This window comes from Ambystoma mexicanum, chromosome 6p (assembly GCF_040938575.1).
Source record: "Ambystoma mexicanum isolate Mex_15411 chromosome 6p, UKY_AmexF1_1, whole genome shotgun sequence".
In the NCBI taxonomy this organism is placed as follows: Eukaryota; Metazoa; Chordata; class Amphibia; order Caudata; family Ambystomatidae; genus Ambystoma; species Ambystoma mexicanum.
Window position 1 is genome coordinate 36,393,867 of NC_090935.1, and position 22,718 is coordinate 36,416,584.

Below are 22,718 nucleotides of genomic sequence, written 5' to 3' on the forward strand. Positions count from 1 at the left end.
TCTTCATCCCGAAGAGTCTTCTTCCTTTGACTGGTGGGGATAACCAGTTTGCACGCCTTTTCGTCTTCCTGGACCATCTCGTGGCCGCCTTGCCTGTGCCAAGCAACCGGGATACCACGTTTTACCACGACTGCGAATAAAAGGGTAGTACCTTTTAACCGGAGAACTCCGCGGCTGGTATTTCCCTGGTAGTGCGACGACCTTCAGCTTTCCTCCACGTCGAGATCTTCTCTTCCTCTGGACGACGCCGTAACTCGCAATCACTACCAGGAACAACTGCCCCCGCTGGAGGATTCTCCCCACTTTTAAGGTACTGTGTCCGCCTGGCCTCCCTCGCAACGGTCTGTGTGGGGTGTCTCGTAAATCCTCCACTTACCACTTGGGTTGGCCCTAGGCTGGCTAACTGAACTTTTCTGAGCTGAACCCCTGCCTTTTTAAACTCTCTGCAAGACTTTTCAAGCCTTTTAAACTGTGTGATCTTGGGCACATTTGTGTTCTACTCTCTCTAAGAGGGAGCCGGGCCTCTGAACTTTTGGCTCACCAGTAGACTTTGACTTTCCTGCCTTGCTGAGTATTTCTAAAGTATAGTCTGGTGTGCTTTCTCAATTTCTGCCTTTTCCCTCCCTTTTTTGATAACTTATTGGAGTGCCATCTTTAGTTAAGCGCTCACCTCTGTCTGGAAATAAGTGGTGTTAACTAAGACTTGTTTAATAAGGAATAAGGGAGGTGTATATATTTCTAAGTGACTGTGTTTGGAACTTGCTTGCCATATTAGTGTTAGTGTATTTTACAAGTGTATTTTTAAATAAATAATTATATACTTTTATACCCAAGCTCTGGTCAGTGTTTGCTTGTGCTACTGTATTTCTGTACCTAATGTGTATACTCTACATACTGTCTAACTCTTCTTGAGAGAAGTCTGGCTGCTCAGCCACAGCTACCAGGTAAATCTGGGTGGTACAGACTGCTACCAATTGGGTTTACTGCCAACACCTGTAGTCCTAAGCCTTTTGCAGTGGTCCCTAAGGGAACTGCACAGGTTTCTGCCTAACAGCGCCACTCCTTCCAGAAACAGGCACATTGCACCCACAGGGACACCCGTTCAGAATCTTCAAGAGATGCTAACAATGCTCCCGGTAAAGGTATGGTGCGAAAGTACTCTGCCTATCAAAACTATCCATTCTTTAGACACAGGTGGCAAACACATTGTTGAGTTAATTCTATCTGCACAGTTGTTACGGTTTCATCCCATTTGTTGGTTACAGCAGAACCTTGCTTCCCCCAATAGAGATACTTGTCAAACCATTTGCCGTGTATTTGGGAAAGGTTGGGGATACAGTCCAAAAGAAGCCTCCTCCAGCCGTGACACAGGTATACCAAGCAGCCTGTTTCACTGGTTATCAGCTTGAATGCGCGCCCCATAACATTCTCTCCATGAACATCAACCGCCTAAACATCATGCTTAAAAGAAAGAGGCTACCTTAAAACTAGGAGGCCGAATGTGGCATTGGTTCCATAGACACCTCTGACTCAGGAAGAGGTGTCGAAACTCCAGAGAGATTGGGAAATAGGAGTGTTTTACACCCATACAGAAGAGAGAATTGAACAAAACACAGCACAGCCGTTCTTGCAAAGCTCTAAGATACAAACTGTTGAAAGTATGGCAAGAGAGGGTCATCTTGTTTAAACCTGATCTGGGGGAACGCAAAGTGATTATGGGATCTGTATATGGCCGATAAGGCCCAAGGCAGGTCTTCTTTCTCACTTTCTTATTCATCACGAGGAGCTGGCGAGCACCCAGTCATTGGAGTTGCCAGCTTCTTCCCGTCCACATTCTCGGATGTTGATCAAGCAGGCGCCACAGGTACCCTGGCTTTACTTGCTCATGGCCTGTGCTGCCTCTGGACATCCCAGCAAGCATTGCATGGCCACGTGTCACACACACCACTGTGCACAGGAAGAGCTCCAGCTGCAGGGCTTCACAACTGGGTTGCAATGGGGTTAGTCCCGCAGTGCCGCCCTAGTGGATCCAGGGTGGCACGCTTGCAGCCAGCCTGACAGACAGCACCATGTACATGTGGGAAACCCTTGGGGTCGCCCCCGCCCTTGCACACTTGTGGTGCCATTGGTGCACACGGGGAATTCGCCCTTCATAAACTCTGGCGCTACAGCTCGTCAGGGGAAAGTTGGTGAACAATCGTGATACAAAATAAATAATTGCACGAGAGGCAGGTCTGAGCCGAAACGTGGGGCGTTCACCCTACAGCAATGGCCTCCAAGATGTACAGGTCTGCTGCAAAAGATGAGCAGTGCTTACAGGAATAGGATAAGTACACCCACAGTGGTTTTCCTTTCTGGGAATGCATGCTGTTTGGTGGGGCGGGGGGTGGGGTGGCAGCAAGTATTGCGCGTCGCTGCTTGCAGTGTCCCCCCAGGCCCCCGGCACCTTTTAAGCAGGGAGCAGGTAAGTGCAGTGCAAACAATGTCCCATAGGCAGTAACATGTGTTGACTCCCCTGTGCTGCTGCTGTTGGTTGCTGTGTGTCACAAGCATTGTGTCTTAGGGTTTTACCTGAATTTCTGTCCTATGTTTTTCAGCCCCTGGGAAGACCTCAGCGCAGAACGGTGACAGTCAGAACCTCGTGGCACTTCGGATGGTAAGGAACCCCCCAGGTCACAGAGTGGCCCTCATGCTAGAGTGTGGCAGCCGGGAGGCTCCTGGTTTCACTTCCTGGCTTCCAGGCTAATGAAAGCAACTGCTGCCGCCACGGGCATGTTGTAGGGCATTCTGCACGAACTAAAGGCTTCGTGTACAGGTTTCGTGGTTCCATGTAACAGGTTTCGTGTGAGGGATTCATGTACAGGTTATATGTGAGGGTTTGGCATCCATGTTTTGTGTAACAGGTTTCATGTGAGGGTTTCATGTGAGGTTTTCATGTACAGGTTTCGTGTAACAGTGTGTTCATCCTGTCCTCAGTCTAAGCCACGCCATTCATTCTCTCGCCAGCACTGGTTAAAGACCGAGGCAGCACGTATAGAGGGGCGTACCCATGGCTCAATATTAGCCCCTCCTAATTTGTTGTCACCCTTATCATTGGCTAACCGACCCTGGACTCCTCATCTTGCCCCTGCCTTCACAGGCAGCTCCAGGAAGCAGAGGCTGGAAAACAGAAACAGAACAGAAAACCCAGAAAACCTAGGACTAGACCAGATAAACCTGCCCTTAAGAGCCCTGAAAAAGGTGTGGGGGGCTTTGGTACTTGGAGAACAGAAACACTTGACATTACTGTCCCAAAAAGACGTCTGAACCTAAGAGGAAACTCACAGAGCATGTATGGTCCAATATGGAACTAGCAAAAATAAAAGCAGCCAGTGAAAGAAAAGGCAAGTACTTGCAACACAAAGGAGGGGTTCTATGTGTTAAATTTGCGGGGAAAATGTCAGTTTACACAAAACTTTGCAACAAAAATGCTGTGGTTTTGCCGCCACAATCATGTAAAGGATGCAGGGGACACCCCCGCAACCCCTGGACCCATTATACCATTGAGGGGGAGCGGGGGACACCCCTGCAACCCCTGGACCCATTATACCATTGAGGGGATGCGGGGGACACCCCTGCAATCCCTGGACCCATTATACCATTAAAGGGGAGTGGGTGACACCCCCGCAACCCCTGGACCAATTATACCATTTAAGGGAAGCGGGGGACACCCCTGTAACCTCCGCTCCAGCTAAATGGTATAATGGGGTACACCTTCAGCGGGTCAAACCACAGCACTTTTACTGCGATATTTTGTAATGGCGACATTTTTGCCGTGATTTTATTACTGCATACCAAAGGAGGCCATCATGTCTCCATCAAAAAGCCAAATTCCAATACTTAAGAAGTGCTGTAACTGCAGGCGCACGGCTGTGTGTGTTGAGGGCTCGCTGCTGGGGTTGCTGGGACTTTTTGTGCACACAGCCCCTTTATCTTCAGTTGGACCCACCCGGACCTGGGCCTGGATATACTGCACATAAATACCTCTGCAGCGTGTAGCGCCCACAAAGTGCCCATGAAGAGTAGTTTTAAAAAGATGTTTTATTGTGTATATAGTTATAAAACGTTTACACAGATCCACAGATATACATATAAAGACATACTGTACAACTAACTATTTATAAACAAAAATAAAATGCACATTCATTGTAAAACACACTAAATCACAGACAAAAAGATATACAGTATAAGAAACGAAAAAAGAAGTAACATTCATCAACATACATAGAATGTCACATAGAATTTCCATTAATAGGACCGGCGATTCATGATGACAAAACAGAACTCATCATACTGGGGTCTACACACAACATCAAGAAACTCAGTCAAGACTACACAACCTTCGTCATAGACGGCCACATAATCAAAGTCGCCAAGGAGGTAAAAACACTAGGTTTTTACCTTGACTCCAGTTTAACTTTAGCAAAACAAGTGAACGCTACGGCCTCATCCTCAGCCTACACTTGTAATTTAATCCGGTCAGCTAAACCCTACTTCTCTACAACTAGTTGCACCACACTGGCACGAGCACTTGTGCTGTCCAAATTGGATTACTGCAACACTCTCTATCTAGGTGCGAATAAATACATCACGCAGAAAATCCAAATACTGCAAAACAACTCCCTTAGAGCGGCACTAGGAATCTCCAAAAGAGATCATATCTCAATAATCAGCAGAGAATCTAATTGGCTAGCCACGTCAAACAAAATTAAACTTAAATCGGCATCCCTAACATTCAAATGTCTCAATAATTTAGCACCCAGCTACCTCTCAGAGAGGTTCAAAAGAAGAATCACGTCTAGACGCATGGGAACTGCCTATACGAACTGCCTCGCAGTTACCCCTTTCAAAATGACTACAATTGGAGGGAACAGCTTGCCGGTCAAAACTGTTCAATTGTGGAACTCCCTCCCGCCGACCTTGAGATTTGACCAAACATCCCCACACTTCAGATCAAACTGCATCAAGTGGCTCAAAGAAAACGAGCCATAGGTGAGCCTACCAACCAACTGACCAATAGCCAAACTGACCTTTCCACGACCTTTCCATTGTATCTACCAGCTATGTAAATGTATTACCTGCTATATTGTCATTGATCTGCACATTTTTGTCATTGATCTGTAGGTTTTTGTGATTTTGTAACTTGTAAGCCTAAAGTATGCTTATCTTCGCGCCCTGATAACTTCGGGTCCGGCGCAAGTTACAAATAAAGAAACAAACAAACAAATAAACATTATATATACAGACAGACCACTAATTAATAATAATAGTCCATAATAAGGAGAATCAGGGAGACTGTTAGGGAGAATTCTCATGAATGTGCTAATTTCCCTTACCTTTTGAGACCCCCAGCAACTTTGCTGGATTTCTAGGATTTTAATTTTTACCTGGAAAGAGTGTGAGCCTTTTTTCCCACTATTTCATGTATTTTGATGTGTGTTTTATTTTTGTGTTCTTTGGATATGGAGTTTTAAAACAACTCCATAGGCATCATCTTTTTCTTGTGTGTCACACTGCAACATCAGTGCAGTGGCACAGGGGTGTCTTTCAGACTCCCCAACGTTTAAATACCTTCTCTGGGACTGACTACTGTCTCCCAGAGCAAGTAAAATTAAATTGACTTTAAATTTACATACCCAACACACCCAATCATCCTATAGAGTGCTGGAGGGGTTGCCTAGCATCCCCTGAGTCTAAACACTCATGTAACTGTCAAATGTTACCCTTTCCCTCTTGAAATGGCAGAGTCGACCACTGGAACAAGAGAACCGAAGACGAGCTGAAGGAAGACGACTGCTGCAACTCCTGGTCCACCGGTGAAGCCCTGCTGCAGGTCCCAATTGCCTGAAACTCCATCGACAGAGAAGCCCTTCAAGGTTCACTTCTTCCTTTGAGTTTGGTGGGAACAACCAACTTGCAAGACGCCTGGACCCGGTCCCTATACTGGTCGAATTTTCTTCAGAGTCCTGTTGAAAACCGGATAGCCAGTGGGAAGGATACCATTTTGTGTTCTTTAAGGCACTCACACCTTAAACGATGTTTTGCCAAGCTTGTGGCTTCTTCCCTGGGCAGTGCAGGAACCTCCCACCGTCTTTCTTCTTGTCCCCATGACTGAAGCTCAGGAACAGAGAGATCTGCAGGAACTTCCAGGAACAACTGCCTAAGCTACAGCTTTTCTTCATTTAAAAGGTACTGTGCAAATGCGGTCAGGAAATCTTTTCGCCCGTCGTGAAAGTTTGTGAAACTTTCCCAACTTCGAAGGCTTGTCCTTCCCTAACCCAACATATACCTTTTCGTCTGACCAACTACTTCTAAAAACCGTGGCAAAGACTTAACCGTTTACTACTACCCAGTGGACATGTGATTACAGATTTTTTACAACATTTATGGCCAAACGGCATAAATTGGGTTTTTGCCAGATTTATTTTCAAGTCATTGGTGTCAGCAAACTCACAGGCAGCCTTGGTGCTATGGCAAATGCCAATGTAGGTGTTATGAAAAATAACAAGATCCTCTGCATAGCGGCATCAGCTTCATGGTGCCGATTCTTGGGAAAGCTTTGAGTTTTTCCATGAATGAATATGCCTCCAAAGTCAGCCATAAACAAATTGAACAATATAGGGGCCAGAGCACAGCCCTTCTTAACACCCTTTCTGACCGGTATGGAAGCAGACATTAGTCCTTGATTATTTAATCTGACCCTCGCCGTGTTATCCTCATACATTGTCATACAAACGCATAAAAGATGTTTAGGCACGTCCAGTAGTTCAAGTTTGGGCCATAACTTAGCGCGATCCACCATGTCAAACGCGGAAGACCATTCCACGAATAACATGTACAAGGGGCCTCATCACCACCACTGGCTCGCTCTATCAGAGCGTTAACAATAAAGATGTTGTCATTGGTGGAGCAGCCTTCACGACACCCAGTTTGGGCCCCATCCAGGATATTCTCACTATTAATCCAGGCATTTATCTCTTTAAGTATTAGTGTGCAGAATATTTTGCTTGGGCCATCCGTTAAGGCCAAAAGGCGATAGTTCTCGGGAAGGTTGCGTGGACCACTTTTAAATACCGGAATGATGCTAGATAGCCTCCAGGAATTAGGAATAATGCCGGTATCAATTATCTTGCCCAATACTACTATGAGGATATCTGCCCAAACGTCTGCATTATCCTTAATAACGACATTATACAGCCCATCCGGGCCTGGGGCTCGGGAAGATTTCAATTTTTTAATGCTAGCAATTATATCATCCCCACTGATGGTCAGATTAGGAATAGGTTTTTTTTTCAGATAATTCAGCTCACCTTTAAACTTATTCGATAGAAAGTTTACCCAAGATGAGCTGTCAATAGAGCCTATTATAAGTTCATGTTGACTGTAGCGGGTGACTGATTTAAAGGTTGCCCAGAATGTTTTTATGTCGCCATCAAATAGTATCTGCACCATGTGTTGCCAATTAGTGTTATTATGCGAGGCCCTATAAGGTCTGACCCAATTTCTATAGTTGTTCTTAATCCGGCGTTGCGCTGTAAAGAAGAAAGCATCGGGGCAGTGATCGCTACGTTCACATATTCTATGTTCTCTACGCATCTTAATATTCATACTGAGTATCACCTTATCGTAGGGCCTCTGTTTATCCTGACCGTGCTGGTGAGGCAATCATTTGCCTCCAATAGGCATCATTTCATGCATGCAGGACAATATCCAGCGTATTATATCTTCAGCAGTCAAAGTGACCAAATGATCGATATACAATCGTTGGCTCCATGCTCGAGCTTTAACACGATTGCTATCGGACCAGCCTAGTGTATTACCCTTACCATTAATATTTACCTCACCAGTCCTATCATATGGCTGCACTTTCTCTTTATGCCATGTAATAGTACAAACCATCATGGAATGATCGCTAAAAGAATTCACAAGAATTTGGAAATTAGTCAGTTTTGCAAACATTTTATCACTCAAACACATGCAATCCAATGTAGAGGAATACCGGCCATTGGTCCATCTGCACTTCCATATCACAGAAAATGGTTTTCCATCTATCAGATCTCACAAGGCCACCCCCATACAGGGGGATACCCTGATTGTGCTGGACGACATTGGCATTAAGGTCACTCCCCATGATAACATTAACTTCCCCATTCACTACATATTTGTCAGCCAGACTTTCAAAGATGTCCATTTGGATAGCCATGGTACTGTCATATCCCGGGGGTCATAAACATTAATCAGTAAGATTTTGCAATTTCCCTCCATCCATACTTCCACTGTAAGGACATTTGGATTTCTCGTATCCAGAGGGCATTCAGTAGACTGGATGTAATTAGATACCAATGTTACTAGCCCACCATACCGTCTGCCCTTTTCTCCATTTTTGGCAGGATAATAATAAGCAGTATAGCCATCAAGATCGACGGTATGGAGAAGCCAACTGTCCTGTAGAAATATAATGTCCGCCTTATTGAGGGGAGAAAAAGAACCTGAAGATCCCAAAAGATGGCAATGCCCACAAGTCAGAAAAGAGCAGAGCCATTCCCAGTGGGATTTCACTAAGGCCTCGTTAGTCGAGGGGGTCTTTGATGCACCAGGCTGCCCAGCCTTATCGTAGTTTTTCTTTCCACCCAATTTCATATCCTCATTTTCAAATCCCCCATCCACCACATACCCAGTCTTCAGTACTTTCACGGATAAGGGGCACTACAGCTTCAGAGAAGAAGGGTACTCTAGTAAAACCAGGGCACTGTTCCACCAACTTGAAGTCACTCCTCCTGATAATTCTGAAGGCCAGTTGTGAATTTAGGATCTCCAACAGCCTACTTCTATTGATGGGTGTCTTGACTTTATTTCCCTTTTTATTACCACCATAATTACTCATCTCAGCAATCACCTTTTGCTTATTGATAAGAACCTTCTGCAAACCGCTAGCACCATCTCTGACCTTACCTTTGGGTGCAGGAGTTTAACAGTCACACAACTCCTATCAGGAACTAAGACTGGAATCCTCCTCAGTACCTTCCATAGCAGGCACAGCAGGATTGGTTTTAATCTTTTGTTTTTTCATTGTCGCCCCATCAGCCATGTAGTAAGGTTGCTCGTTTTAAGTGCCAACCTTTTGATTTTCTAGCAGCCCTCTTTTTTGCAGTGAAAATTCAATTTTGCAGTACAAAACGAACTTTGCACTGACGTTTCACTGCAAAATTACACTTTTCGGCAGTGCAAAGTGACTCTGAACCGTGCAAAAATTCCATGAATCGGGCCCAAAGGGTAACCTTTTTAAAAATCGGAAAATAAATGGTAGAATGGGGCAATCTTCCTAAATGTATGGGCGATGGCTTTGAAAATTAGCAAGGGGGTGTAAATATTAAAAGAGGCATCTATCACGTCCTATACACACATGCCGAGGGGAGGGTGTAATATAACCCCCGCAGATGGAAAGCTCACAGCCTTTATGTTTGGTAGCTAGGCGGGAAATGGCTGGCAGTGATACACAGAAGAATGGCCACGCGCTTTAAGGGGAGCCTTTCCCCTGCACCTGCTAACCAGTCTGCTCCACTTTCGCAAGCACCTTTTTCAATTCTCCCTTATCGCTTAAGCCTCTGGAGGGTAGTTGAAACACCCCCGTTTCGTATAGAGTCTAACTTTTGATGGACTTCTGGAGGAAGCAGCTGGCTCTTGGAATAACCCTCCCTAGAGTGTCACACCTGCTCTTGAGGTTGCCCCCATTATAGAAGCGATGTGATGCCCCCAGCCTGGTGCTCGACTGGACTCGTAGATGCACCTGTCACGCCTTGCTGGCTTCCAGGACTCCAGGAGAGGAGATCCTCTCCAGGAACGCCCTCCAGTTCCCCTTCCGGGACTTTGAGGAAAGAGGGGTTCTGGCTGCGCCCCCAGGGGAGATCATAGAAGAGATGTTGCTCCCTTTGGAGTTTTTGGAGGAGAGAAGTTTAAGGGTGTATTGGGTCAATTTACACTAAACCTAAACACAGTAAAAAAAAAAGAAACAAAGTGAGGGAAATGTAGATAAAGGCACAACGCGTACAAAGAAAAGCATCAACAAACGCAGTGAAATGTTAAGCACAAGACGCAAAGGACATCCCCTCACAGGAAGAGAAAGCCATCCCCTCACAGGAATAGAAGGACATCCCCTCACAGGAAGAGAAAGCCATCCGATCACAGGAAGAGAAGGACATCCTCTTACAGGAAGAGAAGGCCATCCCCTCACAGGAAGAGAAGGCCATCCCCTCACATGAAGAGAAGGACATCCTCTCACAGGAAGAGAAGTCCATCCCCTCACAGGAAGAGAAGGACACCCCCCACAGGAAGAGAAGGACATACAGGAAGAGAAGGCCATCTCCTCACAGGAAGAGAAGGACATCCCCTCACAGGAAGAGAAAGCCATCCCCTCACAGGAAGAGAAGGCCATCACCTCACATGAAGAGAAGGACATCCTCTCACAGGAAGAGAAGGCCATCCCCTCAGAGGAAGAGAAGGACATCCTCTCACAAGAAGAGAAGGCCATCCCCTCACAGGAAGAGAAGGACATCCCCTCACAGGAAGAGAAAGCCATCCGATCACAGGAAGAGAAGGACATCCTCTTAGAGGAAGAGAAGGCCATCCTCTCACAGGAAGAGAAGTCCATCCCCTCACAGGAAGAGAAGGCCATCCCCTCACAGGAAGAGAAGGACATCCCCTCACAGGAAGAGAAGGACATCCTCTCACAGGAAGAGAAGGACATCCTCTCACAGGAAGAGAAGGCCATCCCCTCACAGGAAGAGAAGTACATCCCCTCACAGGAAGAGAAAGCCATCCCCTCACAGGAATAGAAGGACATCCCCTCACAGGAAGAGAAAGCCATCCGATCACAGGAAGAGAAGGACATCCTCTTACAGGAAGAGAAGGCCATCCCCTCACAGGAAGAGAAGGCCATCCCCTCACATGAAGAGAAGGACATCCTCTCACAGGAAGAGAAGTCCATCCCCTCACAGGAAGAGAAGGGCACCCCCCACAGGAAGAGAAGGACATACAGGAAGAGAAGGCCATCTCCTCACAGGAAGAGAAGGACATCCCCTCACAGGAAGAGAAAGCCATCCCCTCACAGGAAGAGAAGGCCATCACCTCACATGAAGAGAAGGACATCCTCTCACAGGAAGAGAAGGCCATCCCCTCACAGGAAGAGAAGGACATCCTCTCACAAGAAGAGAAGGCCATCCCCTCACAGGAAGAGAAGGACATCCCCTCACAGGAAGAGAAAGCCATCCGATCACAGGAAGAGAAGGACATCCTCTTAGAGGAAGAGAAGGCCATCCTCTCACAGGAAGAGAAGGCCATCCCCTCACATGAAGAGAAGGACATCCTCTCACAGGAAGAGAAGGCCATCCCCTCACAGGAAGAGAAGGACACCCCCCACAGGAAGAGAAGGACATACAGGAAGAGAATGCCATCCCCTCACAGGAAGAGAATGCCATCCCCTCACATGAAGAGAAGGACATCCTCTCACAGGAAGAGAAGGATATCCTCTCACAGGAAGAGAAGGCCATCCCCTCACAGGAAGAGAAGGACATCCCCTCACAGGAAGAGAAGGACATCCTCTCACAGGAAGAGAAGACCATCCCCTCACAGGAAGAGAAGGACATCCCCTCACAGGAAGAGAAAGCCATCCCCTCACAGGAAGAGAATGACATCCTCTCACAGGAAGAGAAGGCCATCCCCTCACAGGCAGAGAAGGATATCCCCTCACAGAAAGAGAAGGCCATCCTCTCACATGAAGAGAAGGCCATCCCCTCACAGGAAGAAAAGGACATCCCCTCACAGGAAGAGAAGGACATACCCTTACAGGAAGAGAAAGCCATCCCCTCACAGGAAGAGAAGGACATACCCTTGCAGGAAGAGAAAGCCATCCCCTCACAGGAAGAGAAGGACATACCCTTGCAGGAAGAGAAGGACATCCCCTCACAGGAAGAGAAGGCCATCCCCTCACAGGAAGAGAAAGCCATCCCCTCACAGGAAGAGAAGGCCATCCCCTCACGGGCATAGAAGGACATCCTCGCACAGGAAGAGAAGGCCATCCCCTCACAGGAAGAGAAGGACATCCCCTCACAGGAAGAGAAAGCCATCCCCTCAAAGGAAGAGAAGGACATCCTCTCACAGGAAGAGAAGGCCATCCCCTCACAGGCAGAGAAGGACATCCCCTCACAGGAAGAGAAAGCCATCCCCTCACATGAAGAGAAGGACATCCCCTCACAGGAAGAGAAGGACATCCCCTCACAGGCAGAGAAGGATATCCCCTCACAGAAAGAGAAGGCCATCCCCTCACATGAAGAGAAGGCCATCCCCTCACAGGAAGAGAAGAACATCCCCTCACAGGAAGAGAAGGCCATCCCCTCACAGGAAGAGAAGGCCATCCCCTCACAGGAAGAGAAGGATATCCTCTCACAGGAAGAGAAGGCCATCCCCTCACAGGAAGAGAAGGCCATCCCCTCACAGGAAGAAAAGGACATCCCCTCACAGGAAGTGAAGGCCATCCCCTCACATGAAGAGAAGGACATCACAGGAAGAAAAGGTCATCCCCTCACAGGAAGAGAAGGCCATCCCCTCACAGGAAGAGAAGGACATCCCCTCACAGGAAGAGAAGGACATCCCCTCACAGGAAGAGAAGGACATCCTCTCACAGGAAGAGAAGGCCATCCCCTCACAGGAAGAGAAGGACATCCTCTCACAGGAAGAGAAGGCCATCCCCTCACAAGAAGAGAAGGACATCCCCTCACAGGAAGAGAAAGCCATCCCCTCAAAGGAAAAGAAGGACATCCTCTCACAGAAAGAGAAGGCCATCCACTCACAGGCAGAGAAGGATATCCCCTCACAGAAAGAGAAGGCCATCCCCTCACATGAAGAGAATGCCATCCCCTCACAGGAAGAAAAGGACATCCCCTCACAGGAAGAGAAGGCCATCCCCTCACAGGAAGAGACGGACACCCCCTCACAGGAAGAGAAGGCCATCCCCTCACAGGAAGAGAAGGACATACCCTCGCAGGAAGAGAAGGACATCCTCTCACAGGAAGAGAAGGACATCCTCTCACAGGAAGAGAAGGACATGCCCTCACAGGAAGAGAAGGACATACCCTTGCAGGAAGAGAAAGCCATCCCCTCACAGGAAGAGAAGGACATACCCTTGCAGGAAGAGAAATCCATCCCCTCAGAGGAAGAGAAGGACATACCCTTGCAGGAAGAGAAGGACATCCCCTCACAGGAAGAGAAGGCCATCCCCTCACAGGAAGAGAAGGCCATCCCCTCACAGGAAGAGAAGGCCATCCCCTCACGGGCATAGAAGGACATCCTCTCACAGGAAGAGAAGGCCATCCCCTCATAGGAAGAGAAGGACATCCCCTCACAGGAAGAGAAAGCCATCCCCTCACAGGAAGAGAAGGACATCCTCTCACAGGAAGAGAAGGCCATCCCCTCACAGGCAGAGAAGGACATCCACTCACAGGAAGAGAAAGCCATCCCCTCACATGAAGAGAAGGGCATCCCCTCACAGGAAGAGAAGGACATCCCCTCACAGGCAGAGAAGGATATCCCCTCACAGAAAGAGAAGGCCATCCCCTCACATGAAGAGAAGGCCATCCCCTCACAGGAAGAGAAGAACATTCCCTCACAGGAAGAGAAGGACATACCCTTGCAGGAAGAGAAAGCCATCCCCTCACAGGAAGAGAAGGCCATCCCCTCACAGGAAGAGAAGGCCATCCCCTCACAGGAAGAAACGGACATCCCCTCACAGGAAGTGAAGGCCATCCCCTCACATGAAGAGAAGGACATCACAGGAAGAAAAGGTCATCCCCTCACAGGAAGAGAAGGACATCCCCTCACAGGAAGAGAAGGACATCCCCTCACAGGAAGAGAATGCCATCCCCTCACAGGAAGAGAAGGACATCCCCTCACAGGAAGAGAAGGACATCCTCTCACAGGAAGAGAAGGCCATCCCCTCACAGGAAGAGAAGGACATCCTCTCACAGGAAGAGAAGGCCATCCCCTCACAAGAAGAGAAGGACATCCCCTCACAGGAAGAGAAAGCCATCCCCTCAAGGGAAAAGAAGGACATCCTCTCACAGAAAGAGAAGGCCATCCACTCACAGGCAGAGAAGGATATCCCCTCACAGAAAGAGAAGGCCATCCCCTCACATGACGAGAATGCCATCCCCTCACAGGAAGAAAAGGACATCCCCTCACAGGAAGAGAAGGCCATCCCCTCACAGGAAGAGACGGACACCCCCTCACAGGAAGAGAAGGCCATCCCCTCACAGGAAGAGAAGGACATACCCTCGCAGGAAGAGAAGGACATCCTCTCACAGGAAGAGAAGGACATCCTCTCACAGGAAGAGAAGGACATGCCCTCACAGGAAGAGAAGGACATACCCTTGCAGGAAGAGAAAGCCATCCCCTCACAGGAAGAGAAGGACATACCCTTGCAGGAAGAGAAAGCCATCCCCTCAGAGGAAGAGAAGGACATACCCTTGCAGGAAGAGAAGGACATCCCCTCACAGGAAGAGAAGGCCATCCCCTCACAGGAAGAGAAGGCCATCCCCTCACAGGAAGAGAAAGCCATCCCCTCACAGGAAGAGAAGGCCATCCCCTCACGGGCATAGAAGGACATCCTCTCACAGGAAGAGAAGGCCATCCCCTCATAGGAAGAGAAGGACATCCCCTCACAGGAAGAGAAAGCCATCCCCTCACAGGAAGAGAAGGACATCCTCTCACAGGAAGAGAAGGCCATCCCCTCACAGGCAGAGAAGGACATCCACTCACAGGAAGAGAAAGCCATCCCCTCACATGAAGAGAAGGGCATCCCCTCACAGGAAGAGAAGGACATCCCCTCACAGGCAGAGAAGGATATCCCCTCACAGAAAGAGAAGGCCATCCCCTCACATGAAGAGAAGGCCATCCCCTCACAGGAAGAGAAGAACATTCCCTCACAGGAAGAGAAGGCCATCCCCTCACAGGAAGAGAAGGCCATTCCCTCACAGGAAGAGAAGGATATCCTCTCACAGGAAGAGAAGGCCATCCCCTCACAGGAAGAGAAGGACACTCCCCACAGAAAGAGAAGGACATCCCCTCACAGGAAGAGAAGGCCATCCCCTCACAGGAAGAAAAGGACATCCCCTCACAGGAAGAGAAAGCCATCCCCACACATGAAGAGAAGGACATCCCCTCACAGGAAGAGAAGGATATCCCCTCACAGGAAGAGAAGGCCATCCCCTCACAGGAAGAGAAAGCCATCCCCTCACAGGAAGAGAGGGCCATCCCCTCGCGGGCATAGAAGGACATCCTCTCACAGGAAGAGAAGGCCATCCCCTCATAGGAAGAGAAGGACATCCCCTCACAGGAAGAGAAAGACATCCCCTCACAGGAAGAGAAGGACATCCCCTCACAGGAAGAGAAAGCCATTCCCTCACAGGAAGAGAAGGACATCCTCTCACAGGAAGAGAAGGCCATCGCCTCACAGGCAGAGAAGGACATCCTCTCACAGGAAGAGAAAGCCATCCCCTCACATGAAGAGAAGGACATCCCCTCACAGGAAGAGAAGGACATCCCCTCACAGGCAGAGAAGGATATCCCCTCACATGAAGAGAAGGCCATCCCCTCACAGGAAGAGAAGGCCATCCCCTCACAGGAAGAGAAGGATATCCTCTCACAGGAAGAGAAGGCCATCCCCTCACAGGAAGAGAAGGACACCCCCCACAGAAAGAGAAGGACATCCCCTCACAGGAAGAGAAGGCCATCCCCTCACAGGAAGAGAAGGCCATCCCCTCACAGGACGAGAAGGATATCCTCTCACAGGAAGAGAAGGCCATCCCCTCACAGGAAGAGAAGGACACCCCCCACAGATAGAGAAGGACATCCCCTCACAGGAAGAGAAGGCCATCCCCTCACAGGAAGAAAAGGACATCCCCTCACAGGAAGAGAAGGCCATCCCGTCACATGAAGAGAAGGACATCACAAGAAGAAAAGGTCATCCCCTCACAGGAAGAGAAGGACATCCCCTCACAGGAAGAGAAGGACATCCCCTCACAGGAAGAGAAGGACATCCTCTCACAGGAAGAGAAGGCCACCCCCTCACAGGAAGAGAAGGACATCGCCTCACAGGAAGAGAAGGACATACTCTCACAGGAAGAGAAGGACATCCCCTCACAGGAAGAGAAGGACATCCCCTCACAGGAAGAGAAAGCCATCCCCTCACAGGAAGAGAAGGACATCCTCTCACAGGAAGAGAAGGCCATCCCCTCACAGGCAGAGAAGGATATCCCCTCACAGGAAGAGAAAGCCATCCCCTCACATGAAGAGAAGGACATCCCCTCACAGGAAGAGAAGGCCATCCCCTCGCAGGAACAGAAGGTATCTCCTCACAGGAACAGAAGGCCATCCCCTCACAGGAAGAGAAGGACATCGCCTCACAGGAAGAGAAGGACATCCTCTCACAGGAAGAGAAGGCCATCCCCTCACAGGAAGAGAAGGACATCCCCTCACAGGAAGAGAAAACCATCCCCTCACAGGAAGAGAACGAAATCCTCTCCCTGGAAGAGAAGGCCATCCCCTCACAGGCAGAGAAGGATATCCTCTCACAGAAAGAGAAGGCCACCCCCTCACAGGAAGAGAAGGACATCCCCTCACAGGAAGAGAAGGCCATCCCCTCACAGGAAGAGAAGGCCATCCCCTCACAGGAACAGAAGGACATCCCCTCACAGGAAGAGAAGGACATCCCCTCACAGGAAGAGAAGGACATCCTCTCACAGGAAGAGAAGGCCATCCCCTTACAGGCAGAGAAAGATATCCCCTGACAGAAAGAGAAGGCCATCCCCTCACATGAAGAGAATGCCATCCCCTCACAGGAAGAAAAGGACATCCCCTCACAGGAAGAGAAGGACATCCTCTCACTGGAAGAGAAGGACATCCTTTTACAGGAAGAGAAAGCCATCCCCTCAAGGGAAAAGAAGGACATCCTCTCACAGAAAGAGAAGGCCATCCACTCACAGGCAGAGAAGGATATCCCCTCACAGAAAGAGAAGGCCATCCCCTCACATGACGAGAATGCCATCCCCTCACAGGAAGAAAAGGACATCCCCTCACAGGAAGAGAAGGCCATCCCCTCACAGGAAGAGACGGACACCCCCTCACAGGAAGAGAAGGCCATCCCCTCACAGGAAGAGAAGGACATACCCTCGCAGGAAGAGAAGGACATCCTCTCACAGGAAGAGAAGGACATCCTCTCACAGGAAGAGAAGGACATGCCCTCACAGGAAGAGAAGGACATACCCTTGCAGGAAGAGAAAGCCATCCCCTCACAGGAAGAGAAGGACATACCCTTGCAGGAAGAGAAAGCCATCCCCTCAGAGGAAGAGAAGGACATACCCTTGCAGGAAGAGAAGGACATCCCCTCACAGGAAGAGAAGGCCATCCCCTCACAGGAAGAGAAGGCCATCCCCTCACAGGAAGAGAAAGCCATCCCCTCACAGGAAGAGAAGGCCATCCCCTCACGGGCATAGAAGGACATCCTCTCACAGGAAGAGAAGGCCATCCCCTCATAGGAAGAGAAGGACATCCCCTCACAGGAAGAGAAAGCCATCCCCTCACAGGAAGAGAAGGACATCCTCTCACAGGAAGAGAAGGCCATCCCCTCACAGGCAGAGAAGGACATCCACTCACAGGAAGAGAAAGCCATCCCCTCACATGAAGAGAAGGGCATCCCCTCACAGGAAGAGAAGGACATCCCATCACAGGCAGAGAAGGATATCCCCTCACAGAAAGAGAAGGCCATCCCCTCACATGAAGAGAAGGCCATCCCCTCACAGGAAGAGAAGAACATTCCCTCACAGGAAGAGAAGGCCATCCCCTCACAGGAAGAGAAGGCCATTCCCTCACAGGAAGAGAAGGATATCCTCTCACAGGAAGAGAAGGCCATCCCCTCACAGGAAGAGAAGGACACTCCCCACAGAAAGAGAAGGACATCCCCTCACAGGAAGAGAAGGCCATCCCCTCACAGGAAGAAAAGGACATCCCCTCACAGGAAGAGAAAGCCATCCCCACACATGAAGAGAAGGACATCCCCTCACAGGAAGAGAAGGACATCCCCTCACAGGAAGAGAAGGCCATCCCCTCACAGGAAGAGAAAGCCATCCCCTCACTGGAAGAGAGGGCCATCCCCTCGCGGGCATAGAAGGACATCCTCTCACAGGAAGAGAAGGCCATCCCCTCATAGGAAGAGAAGGACATCCCCTCACAGGAAGAGAAAGACATCCCCTCACAGGAAGAGAAGGACATCCCCTCACAGGAAGAGAAAGCCATTCCCTCACAGGAAGAGAAGGACATCCTCTCACAGGAAGAGAAGGCCATTGCCTCACAGGCAGAGAAGGACATCCTCTCACAGGAAGAGAAAGCCATCCCCTCACATGAAGAGAAGGACATCCCCTCACAGGAAGAGAAGGACATCCCCTCACAGGCAGAGAAGGATATCCCCTCACATGAAGAGAAGGCCATCCCCTCACAGGAAGAGAAGGCCATCCCCTCACAGGAAGAGAAGGATATCCTCTCACAGGAAGAGAAGGCCATCCCCTCACAGGAAGAGAAGGACACCCCCACAGAAAGAGAAGGACATCCCCTCACAGGAAGAGAAGGCCATCCCCTCACAGGAAGAGAAGGCCATCCCCTCACAGGACGAGAAGGATATCCTCTCACAGGAAGAGAAGGCCATCCCCTCACAGGAAGAGAAGGACACCCCCCACAGATAGAGAAGGACATCCCCTCACAGGAAGAGAAGGCCATCCCCTCACAGGAAGAAAAGGACATCCCCTCACAGGAAGAGAAGGCCATCCCGTCACATGAAGAGAAGGACATCACAGGAAGAAAAGGTCATCCCCTCACAGGAAGAGAAGGACATCCCCTCACAGGAAGAGAAGGCCATCCCCTCACAGGAAGAGAAGGACATCCCCTCACAGGAAGAGAAGGACATCCTCTCACAGGAAGAGAAGGCCACCCCCTCACAGGAAGAGAAGGACATCGCCTCACAGGAAGAGAAGGACATACTCTCACAGGAAGAGAAGGACATCCCCTCACAGGAAGAGAAGGACATCCCCTCACAGGAAGAGAAAGCCATCCCCTCACAGGAAGAGAAGGACATCCTCTCACAGGAAGAGAAGGCCATCCCCTCACAGGCAGAGAAGGATATCCCCTCACAGGAAGAGAAAGCCATCCCCTCACATGAAGAGAAGGACATCCCCTCACAGGAAGAGAAGGCCATCCCCTCGCAGGAACAGAAGGTATCTCCTCACAGGAACAGAAGGCCATCCCCTCACAGGAAGAGAAGGACATCGCCTCACAGGAAGAGAAGGACATCCTCTCACAGGAAGAGAAGGCCATCCCCTCACAGGAAGAGAAGGACATCCCCTCACAGGAAGAGAAAACCATCCCCTCACAGGAAGAGAACGAAATCCTCTCCCTGGAAGAGAAGGCCATCCCCTCACAGGCAGAGAAGGATATCCTCTCACAGAAAGAGAAGGCCACCCCCTCACAGGAAGAGAAGGACATCCCCTCACAGGAAGAGAAGGCCATCCCCTCACAGGAAGAGAAGGCCATCCCCTCACAGGAACAGAAGGACATCCCCTCACAGGAAGAGAAGGACATCCCCTCACAGGAAGAGAAGGACATCCTCTCACAGGAAGAGAAGGCCATCCCCTTACAGGCAGAGAAAGATATCCCCTGACAGAAAGAGAAGGCCATCCCCTCACATGAAGAGAATGCCATCCCCTCACAGGAAGAAAAGGACATCCCCTCACAGGAAGAGAAGGACATCCTCTCACAGGAAGAGAAGGACATCCTTTTACAGGAAGAGAAGGACATCCCCTCACAGGAAGAGAAGGACATACCCTTGCAGGAAGAGAAAGCCATCCCCTCACAGGAAGAGAAGGACATACCCTTGCAGGAAGAGAAAGCCATCCCCTCACTGGAAGAGAAGGACATACCCTTGCAGGAAGAGAAGGACATCCCGTCACATGAAGAGAAGGACATCACAGGAAGAAAAGGTCATCCCCTCACAGGAAGAGAAGGACATCCCCTCACAGGAAGAGAAGGACATCCCCTCACAGGAAGAGAAGGCCATCCCCTCACAGGAAGAGAAGGACATCCCCTCACAGGAAGAGAAGGACATCCTCTCACAGGAAGAGAAGGCCATCCCCTCACAGGAAGAGAAGGACATCCTCTCACAGGAAGAGAAGGCCATCCCCTCACAGGAAGAGAAGGACATTCCCTCACAGGAAGAGAAGGACATACTCTCACAGGAAGAGAAGGACATCCCCTCACAGGAAGAGAAGGACATCCGCTAACAGGAAGAGAAAGCCATCCCCTCACAGGAAGAGAAGGACATCCTCTCACAGGAAGAGAAGGCCATCCCCTCCCAGGCAGAGAAGGATATCCCCTCACAGGAAGAGAAAGCCATCCCCTCACATGAAGAGAAGGCCATCCCCTCACAGGAAGAGAAGGACATCCTCTCACAGGAAGAGAAGGCCATCCCCTCACAGGCAGAGAAGGATATCTCCTCACAGGAAGAGAAAGCCATCCCCTCACATGAAGAGAAGGCCATCCTCTCACAGGAAGAGAAGGCCATCCCCTCGCAGGAACAGAAGGTATCTCCTCACAGGAACAGAAGGCCATCCCCTCACAGGAAGAGAAGGACATCCCCTCACAGGAAGAGAAGGACATCCTCTCACAGGAAGAGAAGGCCATCCCCTCACAGGAAGAGAAGGACATCCCCTCACAGGAAGAGAAAGCCATCCCCTCACAGGAAGAGAACGAAATCCTCTCACTGGAAGAGAAGGCCATCCCCTCACAGGCAGAGAAGGATATCCTCTCACAGAAAGAGAAGGCCACCCCCTCACAGGAAGAGAAGGACATCCCCTCACAGGCAGAGAAAGATATCCCCTGACAGAAAGAGAAGGCCATCTCCTCACATGAAGAGAATGCCATCCCCTCACAGGAAGAAAAGGACATCCCCTCACAGGAAGGGAAGGTCCTCCTCTCACAGGAAGAGAAGGACATCCTTTTACAGGAAGAGAAGGACATCCCCTCACAGGAAGAGAAGGACATACCCTTGCAGGAAGAGAAAGCCATCCCCTCACAGGAAGAGAAGGACATACCCTTGCAGGAAGAGAAAGCCATCCCCTCACTGGAAGAGAAGGACATACCCTTGCAGGAAGAGAAGGACATCCCGTCACATGAAGAGAAGGACATCACAGGAAGAAAAGGTCATCCCCTCACAGGAAGAGAAGGACATCCCCTCACAGGAAGAGAAGGACATCCCCTCACAGGAAGAGAAGGCCATCCCCTCACAGGAAGAGAAGGGCATCCCCTCACAGGAAGAGAAAGACATCCTCTCACAGGAAGAGAAGGCCATCCCCTCACAGGAAGAGAAGGACATCCTCTCACAGGAAGAGAAGGCCATCCCCTCACAGGAAGAGAAGGACATCCCCTCACAGGAAGAGAAGGACATACTCTCACAGGAAGAGAAGGACATCCCCTCACAGGAAGAGAAGGGCATCCCCTCACAGGAAGAGAAAGCCATCCCCTCACAGGAAGAGAAGGACATCCTCTCACAGGAAGAGAAGGCCATCCCCTCACAGGCAGAGAAGGATATCCCCTCACAGGAAGAGAAAGCCATCCCCTCACATGAAGAGAAGGACATCCCCTCACAGGAAGAGAAGGCCATCCCCTCGCAGGAACAGAAGGTATCCCCTCACAGGAAGAGAAGGACATCCCCTCACCGGAAGAGAAAGCCATCCCCTCACAGGAAGAGAACGAAATCCTCTCACTGGAAGAGAAGGCCATCCCCTCACAGGCAGAGAAGGATATCCTCTCACAGAAAGAGAAGGCCACCCCCTCACAGGAAGAGAAGGACATCCCCTCACAGGAAGAGAAGGCCATCCCCTCACAGGAAGAGAAGGCCATCCCCTCACAGGAAGAGAAGGACATCCCCTCACAGGAAGAGAAGGACATCCTCTCGCAGGAAGAGAAGGCCATCCCCTCACAGGCAGAGAAAGATATCCCCTGACAGAAAGAGAAGGCCATCCCCTCACATGAAGAGAATGCCATCCCCTCACAGGAAGAAAAGGACATCCCCTCACAGGAAGAGAAGGACATCCTCTCACAGGAAGAGAAGGACATCCTCTTACAGGAAGAGAAGGACATCCCCTCACAGGAAGAGAAGGACATACCCTTGCAGGAAGAGAAAGCCATCCCCTCACAGGAAGAGAAGGACATACCCTTGCAGGAAGAGAAAGCCATCCCCTCACTGGAAGAGAAGGACATACCCTTGCAGGAAGAGAAGGACATCCCCTCACAGGAAGAGAAGGCCATCCCCTCACAGGAAGAGAAAGCCATCCCCTCACAGGAAGAGAAGGCCATCCCCTCACGGGCATAGAAGGACATCCTCTCACAGGAAGAGAAGGCCATCCCCTCACAGGAAGAGAAGGACATCCCCTCACAGGAAGAGAAAGCCATCCCCTCACAGGAAGAGAAGGACATCCTCTCACAGGAAGAGAAGGCCATCCCCTCACAGGCAGAGAAGGACATCCCCTCACAGGAAGAGAAAGCCATCCCCTCACATGAAGAGAAGGACATCCCCTCACAGGAAG

General features: G+C 49.9%; 1 protein-coding gene across 2 annotated transcripts in view; it reads left to right on the plus strand.

The window, feature by feature from the left end:
• Window positions 1-22,718, plus strand: part of LOC138511174 (CMRF35-like molecule 5) — a 262,104-nt gene that overhangs the window by 204,207 nt on the left and 35,179 nt on the right. For both annotated transcript variants that reach the window (XM_069626681.1, XM_069626682.1), the window contains exon 5: window positions 2,598-2,656. In XM_069626681.1, coding sequence (XP_069482782.1) covers window positions 2,598-2,656 — 59 coding nt within the window. The remainder of the gene's footprint in view (window positions 1-2,597; window positions 2,657-22,718) is intronic.